This window comes from Pelecanus crispus, chromosome 15, assembly GCF_030463565.1.
Source record: "Pelecanus crispus isolate bPelCri1 chromosome 15, bPelCri1.pri, whole genome shotgun sequence".
Classification (NCBI taxonomy): domain Eukaryota; kingdom Metazoa; phylum Chordata; class Aves; order Pelecaniformes; family Pelecanidae; genus Pelecanus; species Pelecanus crispus.
In genome coordinates, this window is record NC_134657.1 from 3,453,854 (window position 1) to 3,479,331 (window position 25,478).

The following is a 25,478-nucleotide window of genomic DNA, read 5'->3' on the forward strand; positions in this document are numbered from 1 at the left end:
AAACCAGCATAAGTAAAGCTGCTGTATTGATAAGAAGAATAATTAGGAGCCCGCAGCTTCCTCCTGGCGCCGGCCTGGGGGCTGCTGCGTCTCATCCGTGATGTCCTGGCTTAGCCCTGCCTCGCTAAAGCGCAGCTTGGCCGGGCACGAGGAAGCCCGGCTCGCCGCCAGCGCAACGCGTGGGAGCGGGGCGAGGAGCTTCTTCATTTTCCTCCGGGCTTCTGCGTCCTGGGTTGCGCCATCGGGAAGCGAGTGGCTTGCTCGCGACAAGAGAGGGCTTGGGGAAATGAGATCCAGGGCTGGAGGGTAACAGGGCTGGAAGAGGAGAGCTGCGGCGGCGCGGCGCGGCTGGATGTTTAGAAGAGCCGAGCTAAGGTTTAACGCAGCTTTGCAGAACTAGGAGCAGATGGCGAGCGACAGCTTGCGCCCGAGAATGGGAAAACACTGGGAAATCACTCACCAGGGATGATCACTCACCAGGTTCTTCGCTGGGTAAAAAACTGGCTGGGTGGCCGAGCCCAGGGAGCAGTTGTAAATGGAGTTAAGTCCAGTTGGCAGCCGGTCACGAGCGGTGTTCCCCAGGGCTCTGTTTTGGGGCCAGTCTTGTTTAATATCTTTATCGATGATCTGGAGGAGGGGATCGAGTGCACCCTCAGTAAGTTTGCAGGTGACACCAGGTTGGGCGGGAGTGTCGATCTGCTGGAGGGCGGGATGGCCCTGCAGAGGGACCTGGACAGGCTGGACCGATGGGCCGAGGCCAACTGGATGAGGTTCAACAAGGCCAAGTGCCGGGTCCTGCACTTGGGGCACAACAACCCCATGCAGCGCTGCAGGCTTGGGGAAGAGTGGCTGGGAAGCTGCCTGGCCAAAAAGGACCTGGGGGTGTTGGTCGACAGCGGCTGAACGTGAGCCAGCAGTGTGCCCAGGTGGCCAAGAAGGCCAACAGCATCCTGGCTTGTGTCAGGAATAGTGTGGCCAGCAGGAGCAGGGAGGTGATTGTGCCCCTGCGCTCGGCACTGGTGAGGCCGCACCTGGAATGCTGTGCCCAGTTTTGGGCCCCTCAGCACAAGAAGGACATTGGGGTGCTGGAGCGTGTCCAGAGAAGGGCAGCGGAGCTGGGGCAGGGTCTGGAGCACAGGGCTGGTGGGGAGCGGCTGAGGGAGCTGGGGGTGTTCAGCCTGGAGAAGAGGAGGCTGAGGGGAGACCTGATCGCTCTCTACAACTCCCTGACAGGAGGGGGCAGGGAGGGGGTGCTGGGCTCTTCTCCCAAGTAACTACCCATAGGACGAGAGGAAATGTGCTCAAGCTGCGCCAGGGCAGGTTTAGGTTGGATATTAGGAAAAATTTCTTTACAGAAAGGGTGGTCAAGCATTGGAACAGGCTGCCCAGAGAGGTGGGGGAGTCCCCATCCCTGGAAGTGTTCAAAGAACGGGCAGAGGTGGCACTTGGGGACATGGTTTAGTCTAGTCTACCCTTGATTGGTTTAGTGTGGACTTGGTAGTGTAGGTTAATGGTTGGACTGGATGATCTTAAAGGTCTTTTCCAACCTAAACGATTCTATGATTCTATAAAACTCCAAGGATACCTTATTTACCTGGATACGGGGCCTGACTGCAGCTCCAGCGTCCCAGTCGGATGGAGCGGAGCAACTCGGCTCGTGGCGGCATCAGGCTGGGGCAGCGGGAAGCCGAGGATCGGGGCTGACGCGGGGGACAGCGGCAGGGACAGCGCACGCTGGGCAGAGCGGGGCGTCCCCACGGCCGCCTGCGGCGAGGGACGCTTTCAGGCGCTGCCGCGTCCCCCCGGGCTGCGCAGGCAAGGACTCGGGCGTTTCTAACATTGGCTTCGCACGCAGAAAGCGGCAAGAGTAGAAGACGCCTTCGAGGGAAACACTGAGAATGGGTGAATAAACAGGGACGTTTCCAAATTTTCAGCAATCCCGAGCAATAAGCCAGCAGCCTCAGCAGCAGCCCGCAACACCAGCGGCTGGGGAGGTGCCACCATTCGTGGCCCCCATCACCCACAGTCTGTGACCGACCGCATCTCAAAACCCGCCAGCCATCCTGACGGACTCTTCAGCTATTTAGTGCATGCAGGTTTAGCTCTTTAATGCAAAAAAAATACAGCCCAGGGAGGTGAGATCACCTGCCTGAAGCGATGGGGCGAGCCCACGCCAAGGCAGGAAACCTCCCCAGGACTCGCCCCGGCTTCGCTGCTGCAACCTCTCAAACCCGCTCCTGATCCACGGGGGATTAGCGCCTGGCTGCGGCGCGACGGCTGGACACGGCTTCGGTTGCAACGTCGCCCAAAACCAAAGCCTTGTTTGCTTACGCGCCGGCCAAGGAGCACAGCAGTCTCCGAGCACACCGCCTCGTGCCCCGACACAGAGCAGCGATATTTTCCTTTCTTGGGCTAAAGTCCTTGCTGGGGAAATGCGCTTGCGACTCCGTCTGCACAGCAGTGTTATCGGTGCAAAGTGCACAAACACTTCGAGTCAGACCTAAAATAAACACACCCTGGGCCGGGCCTAAAAAAACTCCTTCGCGTTGCATTTGTTGGGCGGCTTTTCTGCACCTCTGAGGTACAGAGGAGTTTTATTTTCAGCCAAGAGTGCTGCGGCGGGGGGTGGGGTTCGCTGACTTTGGCCATCCAAAGTCAACTGGCAGCATGTCCTGGTTTCGGCTGGGATAGAGTTAATTTTCTTCCTAGTAGCAGGCACAGTGCTGTGCTTTGGATTTAGTGGAAGAATGCTGATAACACGCTGATGTTTTTAGTTGTTGCTCAGTACTGCTTATGCCAGTCAAGGACTTTTCAGCTTCCCATGCTCTGCCAGGGGCACAAGAAGCTGGGAGGGGGCACAGCCAGAAGAGTTGATCCAAACTGCCCCAAGGGCCATTCCATACCATACGGCGTCATGGGCAGTATAGAAACTGGGGGGGTTGGCCGGGGAGCAGCGATCGCTGCTGGGAACTGGCTGGGCATCAGTCGGCGGGTGGTGAGCAATTGCATTGGGCATCACTTGCTTTGGATATTATTATTATTATATTGTTACTATTATCATTACTATTTTACTTTATTTCAATTATTAAACTGTTCTTATCTCAACCCAGGAGTGTTTCTCACTCTCACTCCTCCGATTCTCTCCCCCATCCCAGCGGGGCAGGGGGAGTGAGCGGCTGCGTGGTGTTGAGCTGCTGCCTGGGGCCGAACCACGGCACCGCGCGAGCCTTCGGCCTCATGGCAGCGGGGATTCACGGTGGGCGCAAGGGTCACCGGGGCGGCCGCGGCATCCCCTGCGTGCGCCGGGGCGGCTGCAGTGCTCGCAGCCAGAGGCACCGCAGCGGGCGGGAGGCCTGGATGCGGCTCGGGGACCGCTCACACGATGGCAGCATCGCAGCACGCTGCAGCGGGGACTCGGCCAACGTGCAAGGGGGTGCAGCAGCCACGCAGCGGGGATGCAGCAGCCGTGCAGCGGGGATGCAGCAGCCGCGCAGCGGGGACAGGCTCCCGCAGCCCTGGCATGCCTGCCCGCTGCTGCTGGGGGAATGCAGGTTGCGGGGGGGATGAAACCACCGAGGAGACACCCCTCGGCCCAGGGCATCACCCACGGACCGCAGGGAACCAGCCCCGGCTCCGGTGCAGAAGACAACACCCGTTTGCCTCTCCCCAGGGACATGCGTGGGCCCCGGGACCCCCGGAGCCGTCCCCACGGCACAGGGACGGGCATCTGCTAGAAGCTGCGCCGGGACCCGCGTTGCACCCACACCTCCGCCGCACTCCCAGCTGCTGAAGGGCACCCAGAGCTTTTAAAACCACGGGTGGGGTGGGTGAGCACCCGCACCCCGTCCCTCGCACGCTGCAAGCAAAGGCCAAGAACAAACATTTGCAGGGAACCGTTCCACGTGCGGCAAACCCTGCCACGGTCTGCGCCCGGCTTGTCTCTGCCGCCCTCAACAGTTAAAGTTCGATGCAATGTTTAACTCTCATTCAGGTAACAGCTACATAGTCAGCTGGCTTCTGGTTTTTTTTTTTTTTTTTTTCCCCCTCAAACTCTCCCCATTTCAGACTGTGGTGGCTCTTACCTGCTCTGCAGCTGCTCACAAACCCAGAAGGATGTTTCTGTTAAAAAAAAAAAAAAAAAAGAAAAGGTCCATCTCTTCATCTCTATCCCCACTATGGTTTGGAAAAACAAAACAAAAAAAATTAATTGCAGGTCTTGTCTGAAATAGCCTTTTTTTCCCACCCGCAGTCGATTGTAGCTTGAGTACCTCGAGCGGCTCCGATCGCGGCGAGCTGGCCCGGGGACGCTTTCCCCGCAGGGCAGCCGGACCGCGCCGCGAGCCCTCCCCAGGGATGCCACCGCCGCCGAACCGCGGCACCAGCCGCCCCGGCTCCGCGGCACCCACAAGCCGTGCGCCCGCAGCCCTCGCCACCGGCACGCCCGTCCTCCGCCGCGCTCCAGCCGGCGAACACGGCCACAACCCCAAAACGGCGTCGGGAACCGCCGGAACAACACTGCAAGTGAAACACGCCATCGTGAATTAATAATAATTTATCTGTCCATAAATTATTAGCGATAACTTATCCACTAGCAAGTTAGAGCACAAAAACATCTCCTTTCTCTGCCCTGCCTGCTTTTCTTGGCATTACACCTTCCACACCCGACGGGGACATCTCCCGGCCGTTCCCCCCGCATTCCCAAATCTTCACTTACCTTAAATCCCCATTTTATATGGATGCGCCGACAGCCTCAGCCTCCCGCCAGCAGCACTGCGCCCGGGTGTCGTGGGTGCAGCCGCCCCCCGCACCCCTCCATCACCCCGGGACCCCCGGCTCGCACGGCAGCGGTGCCGCTCACCCCCCTGCACCCACACGGCTTGCGCCCAGTGCCACGACAGCGATGCCCGCGTGCCGCCGCCGGCGTCAGCCCGGGATCTCCGTCAGGCAAGCGATTAAATCACGTGGAGTTCATCCGTACTTTAAAATAAGCTTTATTTAGATCTTTTATAATTTTATATTTGCATCCATGCCTTCAAGGATTCTCCCCCACTCACGCAGGGAAAAGTTAAATCTAATGTTACCCATAATTCATATGCTATTTATCGAAGTTCTCTTTTAAATAAATCATCCTCTTAGTAATTTTTAGAATTATTTCCTAATTTACAAAAAAGCTGAAATGCAAAGGAAACTACTCGATAACAAGGAGATTGCTCATCTGTTCCGGTGGTTTATAGTTTAAATTATAAAAACGCAAGGAGAACAAAAAAAAAAAAAGAAAAAAAAACCAAAACAAAAGAACAACCACCAAAAAACCCCAACAAAACGTATAAAAAATGCTTCTCTGCAGAGAAAGACGCCACGGAGCAAACCCTGCCCTGCCACCCCCCGCGGCCTCTCCGCATCATCCCGTTCGCAGGAATACACAGCGCGAGGGCATCGGCGGTTTAGTTTGGTGATTTAAGACAAAACGCCCCTTTTCCAACCAGGGCGCGTGTATTGGAATTAAGAAAAAATAATACACTATGATAGCATCATTAAATAAATCTTAATACATTTTTTTTTTTAAGAGCTTAAAATTATATCGTAAGCATTAAAGCATAAGGTACTTATCTTGGCATAAGCAGAGCACGGTGCGTGTTAGTGGAGAGGGGAAGCAGGCGCCGCGCCGGGGGGTGGTTTTGGGGCATTTCCAGGGGATTTGGAAGCACAAGCTCCACCTGCGCTTAAAAATCACCCCGGCGCCAGAAAAACCTCCCCGGCGGGGACTCGTACCGATTTCCCCGGCCCCCCCCGATGGCGATAATGCCCCAAACGGGAGCGGGGCAACCGGCCCCGGATGGGCGACGTCTTGGGATATGGGGATATCTTGGGATATCCCCTTACCCCTCCTCCCAGCTCATGCCGGATCCCCCAAATTTTACTCAAAAGCAAAGGGCGAGCCCCCCAAATGCGGGGAAAAACGGCGGGCAAAGCTCCCACCAGCTTCCCCCCCGTCTGATTTCCCGGCACGTCTTTAGGTTTGTGTTTTCCAAGGCGTTAAGTGCTCCTGGGGCATCTGCGGCCGCAGGGCCAAGGGAGCCCAGGGCGGGGGTCCGCGGCTCCGGCAGCAGCTTCCCAGGACAGTACAGTACAAACACACCCTTCCTCCTCCCCGTCCCATCCCAACCGACATGGAAAAATATAAAAATCCCAAAACTTCTGCAATAATTTAGTTAGAATAGCTCCTCTGGGTTTGTGCAAATAAATTAAAACAACTAAAAAGGAACGTTAAAACACTTAATTCCAGACCGGCAGGCGTTACAACCAGCCCGTGTCGCCTCCGCGGGGTTCGGCCAGGAAGACATCACAGCGAATGAGATTTTTCTTTTTCTTCTTGTTTGTTTGTGTGTGTGTGTTTTCTCTCTAAGGTCCCTCAGCTGGGCAGGTCCTCCGTCCCCGAGCGAGGACATCCCGCGGGCTGGGCTCCAGAAAACAGCGGGTTTCGGACAAGAGACGTCACAAGCACAAAGTGCACAATATTTCTGGTATTTACAGAGACACAGCAGTCCTTCAAGTTTCAAGTTTCGTCAAAAGGAGGAGAAAATAAAACAAAACGAAACAAAAAAAAGCCAACCGACAAAAAAACCAACCCAAACCGACAAATTGAAGCGACAACAAAGGAGTTACCGGTACGGAAAAAAAACACCAAAAAAAAGGGAAAAAAACTGAAGTTACGACACAGCTGCATCGCTCCCAAGACGACAGGTAACACGTCCACAGGCGGGGCTGGGGCGGGAGTATGTACATCAGCGACGGCGAGGCCGGGGAGAGGCTCCCGGCGCTCGCCCGGCACGGGGGGGTCACCAGTCCGCGTCCTCCTCGATGTAGTAGTCGGGGGCCGTACCGTCAAAGAGGCCGGGGTCGAGGGATTTGCGCTGCTTCCCCCGGGCGAACACCCTGGAGATGGAGCCGAAGCCCATCTTCTCTTTCTTCTTTTTCCGTTTTTGGTCTTCCAGGTCTTCTAGAGACTGCGGGGGGGGAGAGGACATGAGCTTGGCCACTGAGCTTTTCATTCACACCCGCCCCGCCCCAGCCCCACACCGGCGACGATGGACCACAGGGCCCAGGTCCCAAAAACTATTCGGGTCCAGGTCCAAAGCAATGCTGAAGAGTTTTGGCTTCTTATTTCAACCAGCCCAGGATTTCAGCTCCAGGTACATAAGGATGGTCAGAACAAGGGCCTGTCCACGGCTTGCTCGAATACGCCACCGTTTTAGGGTCAAATACAGAAGAATAACCTGATCGAGGCTGCTGCGCCTTACAAAAATCAAGACCACGATGAGCCCCGAGCACAGCAACCACCTATGGCACTACCTGGATTTTGGGACAAATCATGGCAATCTGAGACACCCAGACTTAGAATTCAGGATGGCTTCTGTTCTTTTTTTCCCCAAAACCCCAATCAGTGCCTCTGAGCCCCCTCCAATCACTCGCTAGCACAGGACCAGGTCTCACGCGCAGGATTTAAACAGGGCTTTGTGCTCTACCTGTACGATTGGGTTGTGCAAGTTCTTCTGTACCGGTCCAGGACTGTCCCCCTGCGGCAGAAGCAGACGGATCCAATTGCATCATCGAATCATAGAATCGTTCAGGTTGGAAAAGAGCTTTAAGATCACCCAGTCCAACCAGTAACCCAACACTGCCAAGTCCACCACTAAACCGATTCAGGGGAGAGTAGCAATTTCGTGTTTCCTGCCTTGCTGGCTGGATTATTTTTTAATGAAAGTAAAAACTAGGAATCACTAAGGTTGGACAGGATCTCTAAGACCATCAGCCCGACCATCAGCCCAACACCCCCATGCCCACTAAACCATGTCCCCAAGTGCCACCTCTGCCCGTTTCTTGAACCCCTCCAGGGATGGGGACTCCCCCACCTCTCTGGGCAGCCTGTTCCAATGCTTGGCCACTCTTTCCGTGAAGAAATTTTTCCTAATATCCAATCTAAACCTCCCCTGGCGCAGCTTGAGGCCATTTCCTCTTGTCCTATCACTAACTACCTGGGAGAAGAGCCCCGACACAGCCTGGGACTCCCCCCCGATCCCAGCAAAAAGCAGCTCGCTTTTTGTGAGGCTGGGATAAACGCCAGGCAAGCAGCTCTCCAGCTCAGCAAACCTCCAACCCGTACCCCACAGCGGGGGAGCAAGCCCCCCCATCACGTAGCGCCTTACGTTGCAAAGCGAGTGCGTTCGATGCCGGGGCGAGTTGATGTCGCTCGGCGTGGACGACCGGTCGCCCTCAGCCGCGGAGGCGTCGGAGATGATGGACGGCTGCCGGGAATGACAGGGACTCACTCTGACCGCTGGAAAGCAGAGGGGGCACCAGGGAGTTAACATCACGCCAGCAAACCTGACCCCACGGAAAGCCTCTGATGCGCTTCCAAAAACCTGATTTTGGGGGTGTTTTGCCCTTTTATTTTTCCTCTAGGGGGGAATAAGGCAGCTCCCCAAAATGGGTTTGGCCCTGATCTGTGCCGGGGGGGCTCACCTTGCCGGTCGGCCGAGTGCTGGGGGTGTGAGTGGTAGAGGGTCTGCTGGCTCTGCCGGATGGCGGCCGTCAGCGGGAGGTCGGCCTGCATCACCCACTCCTGGTTGCCGTTCAGCACCGTCTCGCCCGGCATGGCCAAGGAATGGCGTTTGGGGACGTCCTTGGTCAGCGTGGCCAGGGACTGCTTGGCCTGGGGCAGGACACCAAGGTGGTGGAGGGGGGAAAGAAAAAAAACCACACATGAACATCTCCCAGAGCAGCAGAACCAGCAGCAACACTCTGCACCAAACCCACCCTCCCCTTTGCCAGTAAATACCCAAATTGTGTCGCTCCCTGCACCGAGGATATCCAGCTCCTTTTGAGCAATGGATTTTTTTTTTTCCTCTGCCAGTATTGCAATCACGCAACCACTGCGGCAAACACTTACGTGCGATACTGCAATAAATATTTAACTTCAGCAAAACTCGCCGGGGCATTTCAAGCGCTCAAGCTGCCGAGCCGAGCGCCTGCAGCAGTGGTGCAGGGCTGACCCTCGAGTCGTGCCCGCTGTGTTATCGAGCTCACCATGGCCAGCTCGGCCTCCAGCTCCTTCATGCGGTTGTCTTTCAGGTCGAGCTGGGAGCGGAGGGCGCTGGCGTGGTCGGTCGCCTCCTTGGCTTGCCGCCGCAGCTCCCACTTCTCCCGCTCCAGGAGGTCCTTCTCCTTCGCCAGGGCTTTCACCGCGTCCTCGCTCTCCTGCCGGGACACGGGGTGGCCATCAGGAAAGGGAAACCCACTACAAACCCTTCTCCCACCTCTGCCAGGGCCACCCGGCTGCTGCGGTGCCAAAGGGCGAGCGTGCTTTGGGTGCCACGAGAGCCCTGTGCCGGCAGGGACAGCAGCGGGCAGGAGCGGGGAGCTGCAGGATGCGGCCCGTCCCCCGAAAACGGATGCCTGCCGTGCACCTGGTTAAAATTACATCGCATTTCCCAGGTCTGGCTCGCTGGCCCGATTCCCTCTGGTATTTATTTATCCTTAATCGGCTGTGGTCCAGCCCGTGCAGCAGCGGAGCGTCTGCCTGGTTGCAAAAGGCCGGTTGGGGCTTCGGTGGGTTTTCACCTGATTGCAAACCGCGTTTCGCGCTCACGCTGCTGCCAGCCCCCCCATACCACGGTGCTGGGCTCCCGCACTCACTTTCCTGTGCTGCTCGTAGTTCCTGATGAAGTCGCGGAGCTGCTCCTCGCGGCTCTCCAGCGTGGCGTACAGCTGCTGCATCTGGCTCACCAGGTCCGTCTTCTCCACCTTCAAGCGCTTGCGGTCGGCTTTCATGGCTGCGGAAGAGACGACGGCTCACGCACCGGGGGCACGGCAGCCCCCTCGCCTCCACCGCTTTTATTTTTCAAGGAAAAAGCAGCAAAATTACGCCGCCGGGGGCTGCGAGCAGACGCCCAATTCGCCCCCCATTGCTGCACCCCCTGCATGCCCCCAGCAGCCCCCCAAAATGCCCAGCGCATCCTCGCCGCGGCTCCTAATCGTCGCCCGCCCTCCACGGGGCAGCTCGGCCCCTGCAACAGGAGATTCGGGAGCAAAACCGCTGCCACAGCCTCAGGGCCCGGCGCAGGAAAACCTGCTGCTCCCTTTCCAGGATAAATAAACCACAACCGGTTTATTTTTAGCAGCTCGGCAGATTCCTGCAGCGCTCCCACGAGCCCAGGGCACGGCTCCCTGAGCGTCCCCCTTCCAGCTCGGCGACGCTGCGCGGGGGCGAGGGGACGCAGCGGGAGGCTGGGGGAGCCGGGGCACCACGGGATGCGTTTTGCCAGCCCCGAGATGCAACCAAGACCTTGGTGTTTTCCCTCTCCCACGCACCAGCGAGGGATGCTCGCTGACCACCGACACCGGGACAGCTTGCTGGAAGTCTCGCAAAACCAGGGAGAATTACAGAAATACCACGCAAGACATTTGCTTCAGTAATTTACTTAAGTAAATGAATTACTTCAGTAATTTCTGCACGTTACGTGCTTTGCCCAGCCTCGAACGTGGTCCTTGGCATTGCTGCAGAAATGCCCTGCGGCTCCCTGCTCCAGATACACCCCACTCCAGCAAGATAATAGCCAGTTTCGGAATCACAATACAAATATTGCTTCTCATTTTAGGAAAGACTTTGCATGCCTTTCCGCCCTGAGGAAGTGCTGCTCTCGAGGGAGTGGGACAGTACGAAACACCCTCTGCCCCTTCAGTGCTCCCTGCGCTCGCTGCATTGCAAGCGGCCAAGCCTCGCAAGTCATTCCTCTGTATTAAAAAAAAAAACCAAAACCAAACTTAAAGCCGCCAAAACCAGAAAAAACAGCCCCAAAGCCACTAGGAGCTGTCCATATTCCAAAAACTGCTAGAAGACGATAGCACCAAGTGGAACCCGTCTCCACGCACAGGCCCAAACTATTTCTGTTAAAGCAATCCACGACGAGCCCTTCGGCCCACGCTGCGTTTCCTAGCCCCCACGCTGTCCCGTGGTACGGAGCGCTCGTGATTCTTCCTTGCTCGCTGCCATGAACGTGACTCCTCCCGGGACAACTCAGCCCCTTCCAACACCGGGACTTTCCTTACTCTTCTTCCAGCTTGGGAAATTACTACAGAAACCCTCTAAAAATAATCACAACCGGACCACATCCAAGTTTTTAAAAAAGCTCTTTCCCCTTGCCTGTGTGTATTTAACAACAACCTTGCCCCTGCCCAGTTATTTCACACAAACTAAAAACATGCTGGGGAAAAAAAAAAAAAATTACCAGTAAGTTGACCAAGCCATACTGGGGTGAGGTCCGGACCCCCCAGCTGCACTGACCGCGACTCGAGGATGCGTTAAGACTCGAGGACATGTTAAGTGCAGCCGATCTGGGTTTTAGAGGGGGAATTTTTGGCCCCCGTAGTCCTTGCCAGGCAGGGTCAGGCACAGCCTGATCCCCGCAGGATAACACACTGCTGAAAACCCCTCTACTTTCAAGCTCTTGAATACTTTGCGACACACACATATATATATATTTATTTAAATTTCCTCGAGGCTACTGAAAGGCTCTTATACAAGTTTAAGTTGCATTTGCACTCTCTGACGCTGGAGGCAACAAAAGGCTTCTAATGAATTTAATTAAATAGCAGGTCCCCTATAGTATACAACCTGCCTTCATTAATGGCAGCGTTCAGGATCCTTAAAGATTTACAGAAAACACTTCATCGCTTGCAAAAAAACAACAAAAAAAATGCTCAGAAGTACTACTGGGAGAAGAGTACATACCACCTCCCAAGGTTGAATATTTACCAATATTCACACCAACCGGTACTGCAAGAAGATGACGGACTGGGCGTATTGCAAGAGCAAGTTTTTTCCTATTAACCCAACAGGACAATTTACCATTTGTTTCAGTTCGTTTTTGAGAGATTTGCTAAAATTAATGCACTTTTTTTTCCTCCTCTATTACCACCGCTCTCCCTCCTCCAAAACCAATTAGCTCCTAAGCTTAAAGAAGATTTATCAGTCATTTGAGAACTTCATTCCAAACCCAATTATTAGGAAATTAATTGGAAGAGGCAGGAGAAAAATAAAAAGTTATGCAGAAGTGAGCAGTTAGGGCTGCCAGCAATTCCTGGACCACGCACCGCTCGCTGTGGTGGCTTAATACATCCTAAGCAAACAAGCCCAGCTAATTACTCGGTCAGGGAAAATGAGCCATTGCGATCCACGGCACAACGGCCGGGGCAGCCAAGGAAGTATAAAGCAGGTTTTCAATGGCCATCGGGGCCATCTGGGGAGGTGAAATGGCTTTTTTTTCTTTAATCTGATGATCCAGGGCCAGGTTTCTGTATCCCAACCCCCCAGGAATATCTAAATAAACTCTCCTACAGCCCATCTGCGCAGCGGGCTCTGGCAAAACCCCCGACCTGTTCATAAACCCGAGACAACAAGAGAAGAAAGCAATCCTAAACGCTTACCATGAGGGGAAAGTGTTTCTCTCACGCAGCTTCTTTGCATTATTTATTTTTCCCTCCCACCCAAAGCACATGGCAGAAATAGAGGGGGAAAGCCACCAGCCCTGGCAGCAAGCAATGGGGAAAACAGGTCAGGAACAGCCATGTGAATCCCCCCAGCTCTCACAGAATCACAGAAGCATTGAGGTTGGAAAAGCCCTTTAAGATCATCCAGTCCAACCATTAACCTACACTACCAAGTCCACCACTAAACCACGTCCCTAAGCACCACATCTTGTAAATACCCCCAGGGATGGGGACTCAGCCACTTCCCTGGGCAGCTTGACATTGTTCCAATGCTTGCTTGACTACCCTTTTGGGGAAGAAATTTTTCCTAATATCAAATCTAAACCTCCCTTGGTGCAGCTTGAGACCATTTCCTCTCGTCCTATTGGTAGTTACTTGGGAGAAGAGCCCAACACCCCCTCCCTGCCCCCTCCTGTCAGGGAGTTGTAGGGAGCGATCAGGTCTCCCCTCAGCCTCCTCTTCTCCAGGCTGAACACCCCCAGCTCCCTCAGCCGCTCCCCACCGGCCCTGTGCTCCAGACCCTGCCCCAGCTCCGCTGCCCTTCTCTGGACACGCTCCAGCACCCCAATGTCCTTCTCGTACTGAGGGGCCCAAAACTGGGCACAGCATTCCAGGTGCAGCCTCACCAGCGCCGAGCACAGGGGCACAATCACCTCCCTGCTCCTGCTGGCCACACTATTCCTGACACAAGCCAGGATGCTGTTGGCCTTCTTGGCCACCTGGGCACACTGCTGGCTCACGTTCAGCCGCTGTCGACCAACACCCCCAGGTCCTTTTCGGCCAGCCAGCTTTCCAGCCACTCTTCCCCAAGCCTGTAGCGCTGCATGGGGTTGTTGTGACCCAAGTGCAGGACCCGACACTTGGCCTTGTTGAACCTCACACAGCTGGCCTCGGCCCATCGGTCCAGCCTGTCCAGGTCCCTCTGCAGGGCCATCCTACCCTCCAGCAGATCAATGCTCCCGCCCAACCTGGTGTCACCTGCAAACTTACTGAGGGTGCACTCGATCCCCTCCTCCAGATCATCTATAAAGATGTTAAACAGAACCGGCCCCAGTACTGAGCCCTGGGGAACACCACGTGTGACTGGCCACCAACTGGACTTAACTCCATTCACCACAACTCTTTGGGCCTGGCCACCCAGCCAGTTTTTACCCAGCAAAGAGTACGCCCGTCCAAGCCACGAGCAGGCAGTTTCTGCAGGAGAATGCTGTGGGAAATGGTGTCAAAGCCTTTACTGAAGTCTAGGCAGACCACATCCACAGCCTTTCCCTCATCCACTAAGTGGGTCACCTTGTCGCAGAAGGAGATCAGGTTGGTCAAGCAGGACCTGCCTTTCACAAACCCATGCTAACTAGGCCTGATTGTCTGGTTGTCCTGTACGTGCCGTGTGATGGCACTCAAGATGGTCTGCTCCATAACCTTCCCCGGCACCAAGGTCAGACTGAGAGGCCTGTAGTTCCCCAGATCCTCCTTCTGGCCCTTCTTGTAGATGGGCGTCACATTTGCTAACCTCCAGTCAACTGGGACCTCCCCGCTTAGCCAGGACTGCTGATAAAGGATTGGAAATGGCTTGGTGAGCACTCCCGCCAGCTCCCTCAGTACCCTTGGGTGAATCCCATCCAGCTCCATAGACTTGTGTGTGTCTAAGTAGTGTAGCAGGTTGCTAACCACTTCTCCTTGGATTATGGGTGCTTCGTTCTGCTCCCCATCCCTGTCTTCCAGCTGGGTACCCAGAGAACAACTGGTTCTACTGGAACTATTGAAGACTGAGGCAAAGAAGGCACTGAGTACCTCAGCCCTGTCCTCGTCCTTTGTCACCACGTTTCCCCCCACATCCAATAAAGGCTGGAGATTCTCCTTAGCCCTCCTTTCATTGTTCATGTATTTACAGAAACATTTTTTATTGTCTTCTACGGCAGCAGCCAGGTTAAGTTCCAGTTGGGCTTTGGCCCTTCTCATTTTCTCCCTGCATAACCTCACAACATCCCTGTAGTCCTCCTGAGTGGCCTGCCCCTTCTTCCAAAGGTCATAAAACTCTCCTTTTTTTCCTGAGTTCCAGCCAAAGCTCTCTGTTCAGCCAGGCCAGTCTTCTTCCCCACCAGCTCGCCTTTTGGCACATGGGGACAGCCTGCTCCTGAGCCTTTAAGATTTCCTTCTTGAAGAATGTCCAGCCTTCCTGGACTCCTTTGCCCTTCAGAACTGCCTCCCAAGGGACTCTGTCACCCAGGCTCCCAAACAGGCCAAAGTCTGCCCTCTGGAAGCCCAAGGTTCTGCTGACCCCACCTCCTTACTTCTCCAAGAATCAGAAACTCCATCATTTCATGACTGCTGTGCCCAAGACGGCCTCCAACCATCGCATCACCCACAAGTCCTCTCTGTTAGCCAACAACAGGTCCAGCGGGGCGCCTTCCCTAGTTGGCTCCCTCGCTAGCTGTGTCAGGAGGTTATCTTGCACACGCTCCAGGAACCTCCTAGACTGTTTCCTCTCTGCTGTATTGCATTTCCAGCAGACATCTGGTAAGTTGACGTCCCTCATGAGAACAAGGGCTAGCAATTGTACAACTTCTCCCAGCTGCTTCTCTTCATCCTGGTTGGGTGGTCTGTAACATGCTCCCACCATGGTATCTGCCTTGCTGGCCTTCCCCCTGACTCTCACCCATAAACACTCAACCCCACCGTCACCATCACTAAGCTCTAGACAATCAAAACCCTCCCTAACACACAGGCCTACCCCACCGCCTCTCCTTCCTTGCCTAGCCCTTCGGAGGAGTTTACAGCCATCCATTGCAGCACCCCAGTTGTGCGAGTCATCCCACCACGTTTCCATGATGGCAACCGTATCATAGTTTTCCTGCTGCACAATGCCTTCCAGCTCCTCCCGTTTGTTGCCCATGCTGCGTGCACTGGTGTAGATGCACTTCAGTTGGGCTATCATTCCTGCCACCTTTTTGGAGGAAGAAGCCCTAATTCCTACATGACCATTCTCAGGCACTTTCGTGGTTTCTAACACCTCTGTAACCCTTGCATCTTTGCTGCCACATGAATCTCCAACCTCCACCAAGACAGCAGACCGAAGGACCTCACTAGCACACTGTCCCTCAAACATTGGCATGCCATCTCCAGGCTCATCTCTAGTGACCCTAGTTTTATCCTTTCCCCCTTCAAATCCAGTTTAAAGCTCTTTCCATGAGCCCTGCTAACTCCTGTGCAAAGATCCTTTTCGCCTTTGAGACAGGCGTAGCCTGTCCGTCACCAGCAGGCCTGGTGTCGTGTAGACCGACCCATGGTCAAAAACCCCAAAATTCTGCCAGTGACACCAGGCTCGGAGCCAGGTATTGATCTACTGGCTCTTCCTGTTTCTTCCCTCATCATTCCCTGCAACTGGAAGGATAGAGAAGGACACTACTTGTGCTCCTGATCCCTTAACCAGTCGTCCCAAGGCCCTGAAGTCTCTTGATTGCCCTCACACTTTTAGCTGCAACTTCATACCTGAAAAATCAATAATGGATAATAATCTGAGGGCCGTAGCAAGGTAGGAAGTTTTCTCTTCACACCTCTAACCCGGGCCCCAGGGAGGCAGCAGACTTCCCCAAGAAGTGGGTCCGGTCTGCACATTGGGCTTCTGGTCCCTTCAGAAGGGAGTTTCCTATGACGACGACCCGTCTTTTTTGATTTGTGGAAGCAGTCTTGACACAGGGCGTAGGCCGACTTAACCTCGGCGACACCTCCAAGATAGATGAACCCTCGTCCTTGTCATGCGGATGCACCCGCAGAGCCTCGTACCTCTTACGCCAGGGCACCTGGGAAGGTGGGGCCGCCACAGAGGAGCCGCGCCTGCCGTGCCGGGCAGCAACTTGTCACCATTGTCCCATCCCTTAAGTCACCGCGTTCAGCCAGGCGGAGAGAGGGTAGGGAATCCTCCGTGTCACACGTCTTGTCACCATCACCTGCCACGTCCCCACCCGCGCTATTAATCCTGCACGAGGCCAGCCTGCACTCCGGTTACGTGAGCTTCCAACCTCCTGCCACACGATCCGTCCCCTGAGCATCGCTCCTTTGGGAGAAGGATGACTGACGCAGAGCAGTAACGGGACACGCTCCGTGCTGGGCTTCTCTCGCAGCTAAAACTATTAAAAATCCCTCCCCAGTGCCTTCTGTTTCCAGCTTTACCAACGAGCTAACATCTAATTGCTCCGATGCACCAACGTGAGGGGCACAGCCTTACCCAGGGCAGCAGCATGGCTAAAACCTCCCAGAGATGCCACCACCAAAGGTGTCATCACCCCATGGCCCCTGTCTGGCCTCAGCACCTAACAACACCTGGATGGGAATTAGCTACCGCATGCTAAAACCAGGCATTTTCCCCCCTAAAATGGGGGCTGCTGGAAGTACCATCTCCCCCTTTGCAATTAATAATATCAAATTAAGGGAAAATGAGGTGGTGGTGGTCGCACCATCTAGCCCAGGTTTCCTTGGAGGGCGTACAGATAATTAGCTTGACTACCTTGGTAATGGGTATTAGATGTAAAGTGACTATGTTTGGACTGTAACAATAGCATCTCTGCCTGGCTTCCTGCTCCCAGGATGAAGCAGCAGAGCCCAAAAACAAGCCAGGCCACCGGCAGTGGGGACAGCCCACCTCTGACCCTCCCGAAGAGCAGCCCCCTCTGGCTCCCGTCCACTTGCGAGTACTTCTCTCGCCCTGTGCAATGCGAATTTTCATGCCAGGAACAGAATCAAAGCTGACACTACCACTTACTGAACCATATACTTACTTTCTAATGTTGGGAAAGGCATCCTTCGGGGGCACCACTCAAGCCTTAGTGATGGCCCATGCAAGAGGAACGTGTAAACCCATCCTGCCCCATTATCATTCACTTAATTTCTCCTGTTTCTCCGCCCCAACCATGAAATTCAATATTGTCACCATGACTAACCCATAAAATCGGTCAGCCCTGCGCAGGAACTGCAGCACCACTCCTTGCTTTGTAATTAGGTAGGCATGCGCGCTCCCCGGGTGCAGCCATCACCATCTGCAGAGAAGATCTCGCCATGGAAGATGTCAACGATACGCAGCATTGGGCAGTGCCAGTACTCGCTCCTGGGCATGCAGAGGTACGGTGCAGGCAGGAAATTCAAGTGCAATGTTGAATTTCAGGAAAAAATTAGGTGAGGCGCTTGCCTCAGGGGAATTTACCTGGAAACACCCTGGTACGAGGCCAAACCAGATCAGCCACAGTCATGACAAGGTGGTCAATGACTTCTGCTGAGTTTAAGAGGGTCTTCAAAGGAGCCCAGTGGGTTTTCTGTACGGAGCCCCATGTCATTTTGGCAGACAGGGCTTCCTTGGCTGGGTCCATGGCTAGGACACCCATCTGCCGGGACACCCCTCTGCCCATTTCTTTGCTACCCACCCCCTCGCTGCAGCCAGCCGGCAGTGCTGAGGATTTCTGCAGGAGGCTTGTCCCAGCCCAAGTGCCGTCCCCGGGTGGGTCACAGCTCCAAGCCGCCAGTTTGGGAGGGAGGAGACCAGGCTACAACCCATTTGCGGAGCAGACGCAAAGTCGGTTCACGCCATCCTGAGCAGCGGGGAAAGCCAGCCCGAGGTCTCCACCTTGGCACTCAAAAAGGAAACAGAAACCAGGTTTGCTCTCCGCGTGATAATCCCGCAGGCGAGCTCCAGCATATTGGATAAACCTTCCCAGAAGTGGTGTTTCTGCCATTATCCCACACGCTCATAGATGTCACCCGGCCAAGAGGCTCCTCGAGTCCTCCAGGCGCTTGGGCACGGTCCCTTCCCGCAGCAGGACCCAGCAGTAATAAAGCTGTCTGCAACTTCTGCCGTCCGAGATTTCCACATCAGAAATCCAGACCACATCCATCCCTTTCCAGCTGGGGCCAGGGAAAATATAATTACGCTAACACTGTAAGCACCATACTGAGTCCCAGCTCCAGCAAAGGAGGGGAGGATGATAGGATGTAGCGCTCCGGGATTTTATTTGGACATTAATTGATCAAAAAAAAAAAGAAAAAAAAGAAAAAAAAAAAGGGCCAAGAGATGGAATTAGCCCAGAAAAAGGAGCAATAAAGATGCATAAAGCACATGCTGCCAGGGATACAGAAACTGCTCGAGTTACTCCTGCAGAGCATCCTGTGCAGCTCCAGATCCCCGCTCCCTCCCTCCGCAGCAAGGGCTTGTTAGCACAGTACAGGGAAGACACTGCACGGGCTTATCACCGGCTTTACCCCCGTGCTCCATGTTGGAAAGGGCTGGAAATGCATTGCCGAGGAGGGCCGACAAACCCACCCTCCTCCACCCAGACCATCACAAACCAAACCCTGCGCGGCCGTGCAGAACGGAGGCTGGTAAAACTGCTGGAGCCCCCAAAAGTAAACCCCGCCGGCAATCCCTGGCTGTTTCCCTCTGCGTTAAGGCCCGGTGAGCCAATATCTATCTGAACCGGCTGCGTCGTGCTTCCAGGCTCGGAGCCAGCAGCGACGACAGATTTCCAGATAATTTATCCACTAACGACATTACACACGACCCAACGCGGGGCGCGCGCTGCTGCAGGGGCAGGGATGCCGACGCTGCCGGGCGCGGGGCATCCTTTAGCGAGGACCACGGAACTTTGCAGCGATTCACGCTGCGAGGTGGGAGGTGGTCCTGGGAGATGCTCTCTGGCTGCAGGATGCGACCGACACAAACCCCTGGCCTACAGGACGGCACGGCCAGGTTTCCCGGAGCTCCTTGCACTGCCTTATCCTGCAGCTCCTTAATATACAGCCAGCGTTTCCCCAAATGCCTCTCTCAGCCGATACGTTTCTCCTGGCAGAACCATTCACCAGGCACAGCTACTGCCATTTTTCCTCCCCTTTTGGCTACGCTTCTCTATGGACAGTTTTTCACGGAAAGGAAAAAGGATTCCCCCCGCTCCTCCAGCTGCTGATCCCATCTCCGCATTACCCGTCTCCATATCCGCCGCTGCACTAAGCCTGCTCTGCTGCCCGGTGCCTCCAGCCCAGCTCACGGGGCCGGATCCAGCACGGCGAGCTTTTCCAAATTACGCAAAAGCTTTCCAATATTGCATGGGAGGAAAGGAGCGTTGGTTTTAAAAGGCTTTCCAAGTGCAAGTCGAGATTCCCTCTTCCTAGCCATCACACCTGCAGAGAAGTCCTGGAAAACCAATCCCAACAGATCGTATGGTGGCCAATAAAAGCCCAATAAAACCCCAACATTATATTCCTTAAATACTCACGATTCTCAAGCCAAACTCACTTTTTCTCTGTACTACCCTCCGCGGAAGCACCTATGAACTCACTGCAGCTTCTTAGATGACGGCTTCTTATTGTTATTTTTTTTTTTTGCAAATAGTCTTAAACCAGTTCTGTTTTTCTGTATCTTGCATTTATCAGCACTTCCCCCTCCCTGTCCACGCAGAGCAAATATTCTCTAATTAAGCTTTTTCTTCTCCAATTACGGTTTTATAAACCCAGAGCATTTCCTGCTGCCGGAGGCTGCGCTGGTGGAGGAGGGCAAGATTTTGAAGATGGTTTGGTTGTTACTAATTTATAGGGATGCTTTTGCAAATCAGAGAGTGATAAAATAAAATAAAATAAATAAATAAAAAAAGCACAGATTGGTGTAGTTTTTCCTCTTCTTTTCCCAAAATCCTCCACCCAAATACAGCCGTAACCCAACTCCCTGCCCGCCCCGTGCACCTCGGCATCCCGCACCGGGGGAGATGCGGTGGCCGGGGCTCTCCCCCCACCGCTCAGCCTCTGAGCCTGAGAACTTTTGACAGCTTCTCTTCATAATCCGCGAACAGGAGCTGACAAGTGGAAGTTACAGGCGGCATGCTGGGGATTTGAGATGATATTTAGAGCCGTGGCGCTGCCAGGGTTTGACGCACAAGAGCTTTCCCCTGCTCGGGATCATCCCCTGGCTCCGGCTAACAAACCGTCCCGCCTGGACTTATTGCCAGTCTGGTTTTGGGGAGGAGAAGCTGTAATATTGCGGTTTGCCCTACACACCCCGGTCCCGGAGCTCACAGCGAGCTCGCTGTGCAGGTGCCGGCGAGGGAGGGAGAGCCTGGCCCTGACCACCATGGGAAAACACCCAAATCAATGCACGAAGAAAAGAGGAGAACCTGCCGCACCCCCTGGAGACCCAGCCTCTGCTTTCTGCAGTGCTCCCGACAACTCCACATGGGATAAGGAAAATTGCACTCACCAGGAAACTCGCTGCTTCCCTCCTAAAAGAGTCTGAGGGGCTCAAATCCAACCTGCCCCCACCTCGCAAACATTTCCAGCTGCGTTTCAGCTGCTCTCTTGGCTCTACTCTACAGCCAGCTGTGGAGGAATTACTCCGCAATGCTGCCAGTGCCCCCTCCACCCCATTTCCCAGCCCGTCGCTGCACCCTGGTCCATCCCAGCTCCGCACTGCTGGGGCAGGACAATCAACGCCCCCCCCCGACGTGTACATGGTGAACGCACACTGCGCAGTCCAAATAATGGGGACTGCTTTTCCTTTCCTCCTTAATTAACTTCTTGAAACTTCAGGGTCCCGGGGAGAGGTGCACGAGAAGAGGGACGCGCAGCCCTTACCCTGCAGAGCCTCCTTGGCGCGCGCCAGCTCCTGCTCCTTCTGTGCCAGCTGCACCTTCAGCTCGGTGGCCGAGAGCACCTCCGGCGACTTGCTGCCGTGCGTCTCCTCCAGATCTTTTGTCAGCATTTCCTTCATTTGCCGGAGCAGGTGAACCTCCTCCTGCAGCTGGGCCACCTCCTCCCGCAGCAGCGCTGGAGGAAGAGGAGACACAATGCGAGGAAGTGACTGACGGCTCCCAGCACGGCCCCGCATCCCTGCTGCAACCTCAAACCCTGGGGAAACGCTGTTGGGGTATGGCCTCAAGCTGCGCCAGGGGAGGTTTAGATTGGATATTAGGAAAAATTTCTTCACGGAAAGAGTGGTCAAGCATTGGAACAGGCTGCCCAGAGAGGTGGGGGAGTCCCCATCCCTGGAGGGGTTCAAAAAACGGGCAGAGGTGGCACTTGGGGACATGGTTTAGTGGGCATGGGGGTGTTGGGGTGATGGTTGGGCTGATGATCTTAGCGCTCCTTTCCAACTTTAGTGATTCCCAGTTTTTACTTTTGTTATAAATGATCCAGCCAGCAAGGCAGGAAACACAAAATTGCTACTCTCCCCTGAACTGGCTTAGTGGTGGACTTGGCAGTGTTGGGTTACTGGTTGGACTGGATGATCTTAAAGCTCTTTTCCAACCTGAACGATTCCATGATTCTATGGGGTGACCCCCCCCCCAGCTTGCAAAACTGCTTTGCACAGCCCAAAACCTGCAGCAGCGCCCGCAGTGCCCCAGGACTGGAGGAGAAGGGACGCGATGGGGAGGCACTGGGTAGGGAGGGGGGAGCCTCCACCGGGTACCGGTTTCTAGTTTTTGCATTAAAAAATTAAAACTAAATGTTAATACATAATAGTAGTGGTAATAATACTAATAATTAACCAAGAACCACCTCCCCGTCCAAGCCGCTCGCTGACGGGGTGCTCGTACAGCCAGCGTCCAACAGAGGCTGCCGAGCTCCACTACGCCCCGCACGATGCTCCAAGCTCTGCCTCCGGCCATCCGCGTGTTCGGGGCGAACTCAGCAAAACTGAACAAACCCACTCTGAGACGGGAAAGGGGAAGACGGCGCTTTTACCTGCGAACCTCAATCTTGAACTGTTCAGGTTTACGCCTAGCGACCGCTGTGCCCCTCAAAGCAGCTGCGTCGTGGGAGCATCCCGGCACAGCGGGCACCGGAGGAACGCTCCAGCGACCTGATTTTCTACGGCTGCACCCACTGCTTCGCGTAATAAAGCGCTTTCCTGCTATTTCCACATTGCACCCATCGCCCTCATCTCCCCTCGCAACCCTCTTCCTGCAAAACACTCTGTGGATGTGCATCGCCACTGCAATCCCCTACACGAGCCAGACGTCGTGATCCAAAAGGATTTGTGCAAGCGTGCAAATAGTGCGATCTTGCTTGTCCCCTTCCTTTTGAGAACACGTGGAGAAAACCCGTTACTCATCCAAAAGGGCTTATTGATTTCTCAGGTTTGCACCACGCCCGCGGACACAGGGAAAGAGAAGAATAAATCCCTCAGCACACACGGTTACCAGAAATATAAAATAGAAATAGGAAATAAATGCTCCCTCTCCAAGCTACTGTGGTTGGGTCCTTTCCCCACCGCCACAGTGTATCAGCCAGCCTGGGGACACCAGCTGGGCATGAAATATAGGGGTTTGTTCCCCTTATTTTTTTGCTAAGGTCCCCCTGCATGTGCTCCAGGCCCTTTCCTCTCCGCCACCGTCTGGGAAGCGAGGAGGGGAGGTGACGCCGGCGGCAGGACGGGGAGAGGTGGCTCCCCCCGGCCCGGCCAGCAGCTGCGCCGGGAAGGCATAAAATCTGGTTTGCATACTTGAAATGCTTCCCGTATGAAAACTGGCAAGGCCCCATTCTGTAAATTATTTAGCAATAAAGTCACTAACGAGGAACAGTCGAGCTCTGGGCTGGGGATTTTGGCGCAGTCCAAAGTGCTTTCTTGAAATCTGTGAAAAAAAAAGCAAGAACGGAGAGGCGGCCAAGGCCAAAGGCATCTTCCCCTTCCCCGGGGGCTGCAGAAATGCAGCTCTTCCCCTCCAGCCTTTGGGAAACCGGGGAGGGGGATGCAAAGGACTCATACGTGGTGTCGTATTTTTTGTGCAAAACCCACCCGGCGCCTTCCCCGGCCACGGAAAGCCTCACGCGACGCCACAAAACACCCGTGGCTGCTGCTAATGACCCGTTTTTTTCCCCACTGATAATTCATTTGCACCTTTATTGCAAGCCGCTTTGCTCCGGAGATACAGCAGGCTCTTCCCCGGCAAATGATTAACCGGCAGAGGATGCAGGCAGGGCAGCTTGCGTAAGGGCCGCCGACCCCACGGGATTTCTGCAAATTGCAGCGTTTTGGTGGGAACCCAAGAAAATCCCCCCCTGGCAGGGACCCCTCCAGGGACGGGAGAGGGGGAACAAGTCCAAGGGCAGCCCAGGGGGGAATTCTGCGGCAGAACATCCTGGAGGAGTCCTTTGGCATGGCCCGAAAACAGATTTGCAGCTGTTTCTTACAAAGCTCCTTTCTATGAAGCGCTGCACAACACAGCTTCCCCGAAACCGTGCCATTCCCCTCTGGTCCCGGTTAGAAAACGGTGAAAAAAGACTCAAAAGCATTCCTCCTCCGAGAGCACGCAGCAAGGCAAATTAATCCCCAACCTAGCACTGGGCTCCCGACGCAGGCAGAAACTACTGAAAGATTAAAACCCAAGATGTGTAAGAAGCCATAGGTGCAATCTGCAAGGGAGCATGCAGCACCACGCTCCCCACGCCACCGGCTACCAGACGCACGGCTTCGGCTGCAAACCAAAGCCTACGGAGAAACTTGAATTATTGAACTCCGGTTCAGCCCGACACCCGAGGTTCTTGCTTTTATTTTATATATGTATAATTTAAGAGAGATATATACACACACACAAAATGGATTGCGCTTTGCAATATATATCTGTTTTGCAATATAAAAATGGCAAAGCGCAATCCACGCAGCCAAGGTTTGAGGGGAAAAGCCCTGCACCTCTTGCTAGGCTCAAACAGCAGAAGACGCGCGGTCAGCTCTTCTGAGACATCGCCAAGTGCTGCGGTCCTTGCTCTCCTCCCAGCTCCCTCCTGGGGCTCCCGTCGATGTCTGCGCTGTAGGAACGGGCTCCGAGGCAAGTCAAAGCCTCCGCGCTCTTCCCAGCAAGTTTTTAAAGGGTTTTCTGGGAAAGAAGACGGCGTTTCAGGAAAGCGAGGGGATGACAGCGTCTCCTGCGCTCCTCGGTTTCCTCAGGAAACCACTTGATGGGCAATTCCTTGCGTTGTATCAAGCTTTTCATTAGCACCTGCTGCCAGGAGGGCCGGGGCTGGACCGAAGCAGCCAGCCCATATGCTGCCTTCCACCTGTAATTACCCTCAATTCCATACCGGATTTCCACCCCGCTCTGCCAGTTCCCTGGGCTCGCCGTCTCCCCCGGCACTCAGCCACCAAAACCACACCAACGCAACTATCCCCCCGACGCGGTCGTTCCCCGGTTCCAGCGCCCAGCATCTGCTCGCAATCCTTCTCCCGCAAGCTTCCATCCCGCCTTAACCAGCATGTCCAGGGCGAGAGGGTCCTACGGAGAAAGCCCGTTGTATTTGCATCAGTCGCATCAAGGGCACGACTCAGCTTGAGAGGAAAATTTTAACTTCATTTTAAGAGGGGGGAGAGAAATGCCCGCTGCTACGCCACGTTTAAGCACCTAAATAAACGATCTGGAAAGCGCCGTTTGCAGGCAGCTCTTTGCGATCGTTACAGAAAAGTTCCAATAACCGGGAAAATAGGGCCAATTATTCAGAAACCTCATTTCAGCCTCTATTTCTTCCACATACAGACGGCTCGGCGGGGATTTCTACATGCCTTCCTGCGAGCTGGCTGGATCCGTGCCTCTATTTGAAGCCGTGAAAGAGCTGTGCGTGGCTTGAAGCAAGCATCAGCCCTCTCGAACGGGGACTGGGGCTCAGTGCCCCGCACGAGGGGGTCCACACGCATCCGCCACAAGATGCAAAAAACACAGTCCAGAGATTAGAGTCATTTTAAAAATTTTTTTTGCAGTTCAACCTTGCAAGCATTACTATATTGGGGCGCAAAGTTAAACCTGCTATTAGGAATCGACTCCCAGATGCAACAATCCCAATGCAAAAAGCTTCCACAGCACATCTACCCCAGCATTTTTGCCCCTTTTTATTTTTTCCTCCTCTTTTTAACCTTTTTTTGGGGGGAGTTGTCTGCACACTGCAATTCCTGACTGTGCGGAGTGGAG

General features: G+C 54.5%; 1 protein-coding gene across 1 annotated transcript; it reads right to left on the reverse strand.

Moving 5' to 3' along the window:
* Positions 1-6,839: 6,839 nt before the first annotated feature.
* On the reverse strand, positions 6,840-21,337 carry KAZN (kazrin, periplakin interacting protein). The gene is made up of 7 exons (XM_075721595.1): positions 21,154-21,337; positions 9,697-9,833; positions 9,088-9,258; positions 8,524-8,713; positions 8,208-8,338; positions 7,527-7,577; positions 6,840-7,007 (listed from the first exon to the last, which is right to left on the reverse strand). The coding sequence occupies exons 1-7, from the start codon at positions 21,287-21,289 to the stop codon at positions 6,840-6,842; spliced, it is 984 nt and encodes a 327-aa protein (XP_075577710.1). The 5' UTR covers positions 21,290-21,337.
* Positions 21,338-25,478: the final 4,141 nt, after the last annotated feature.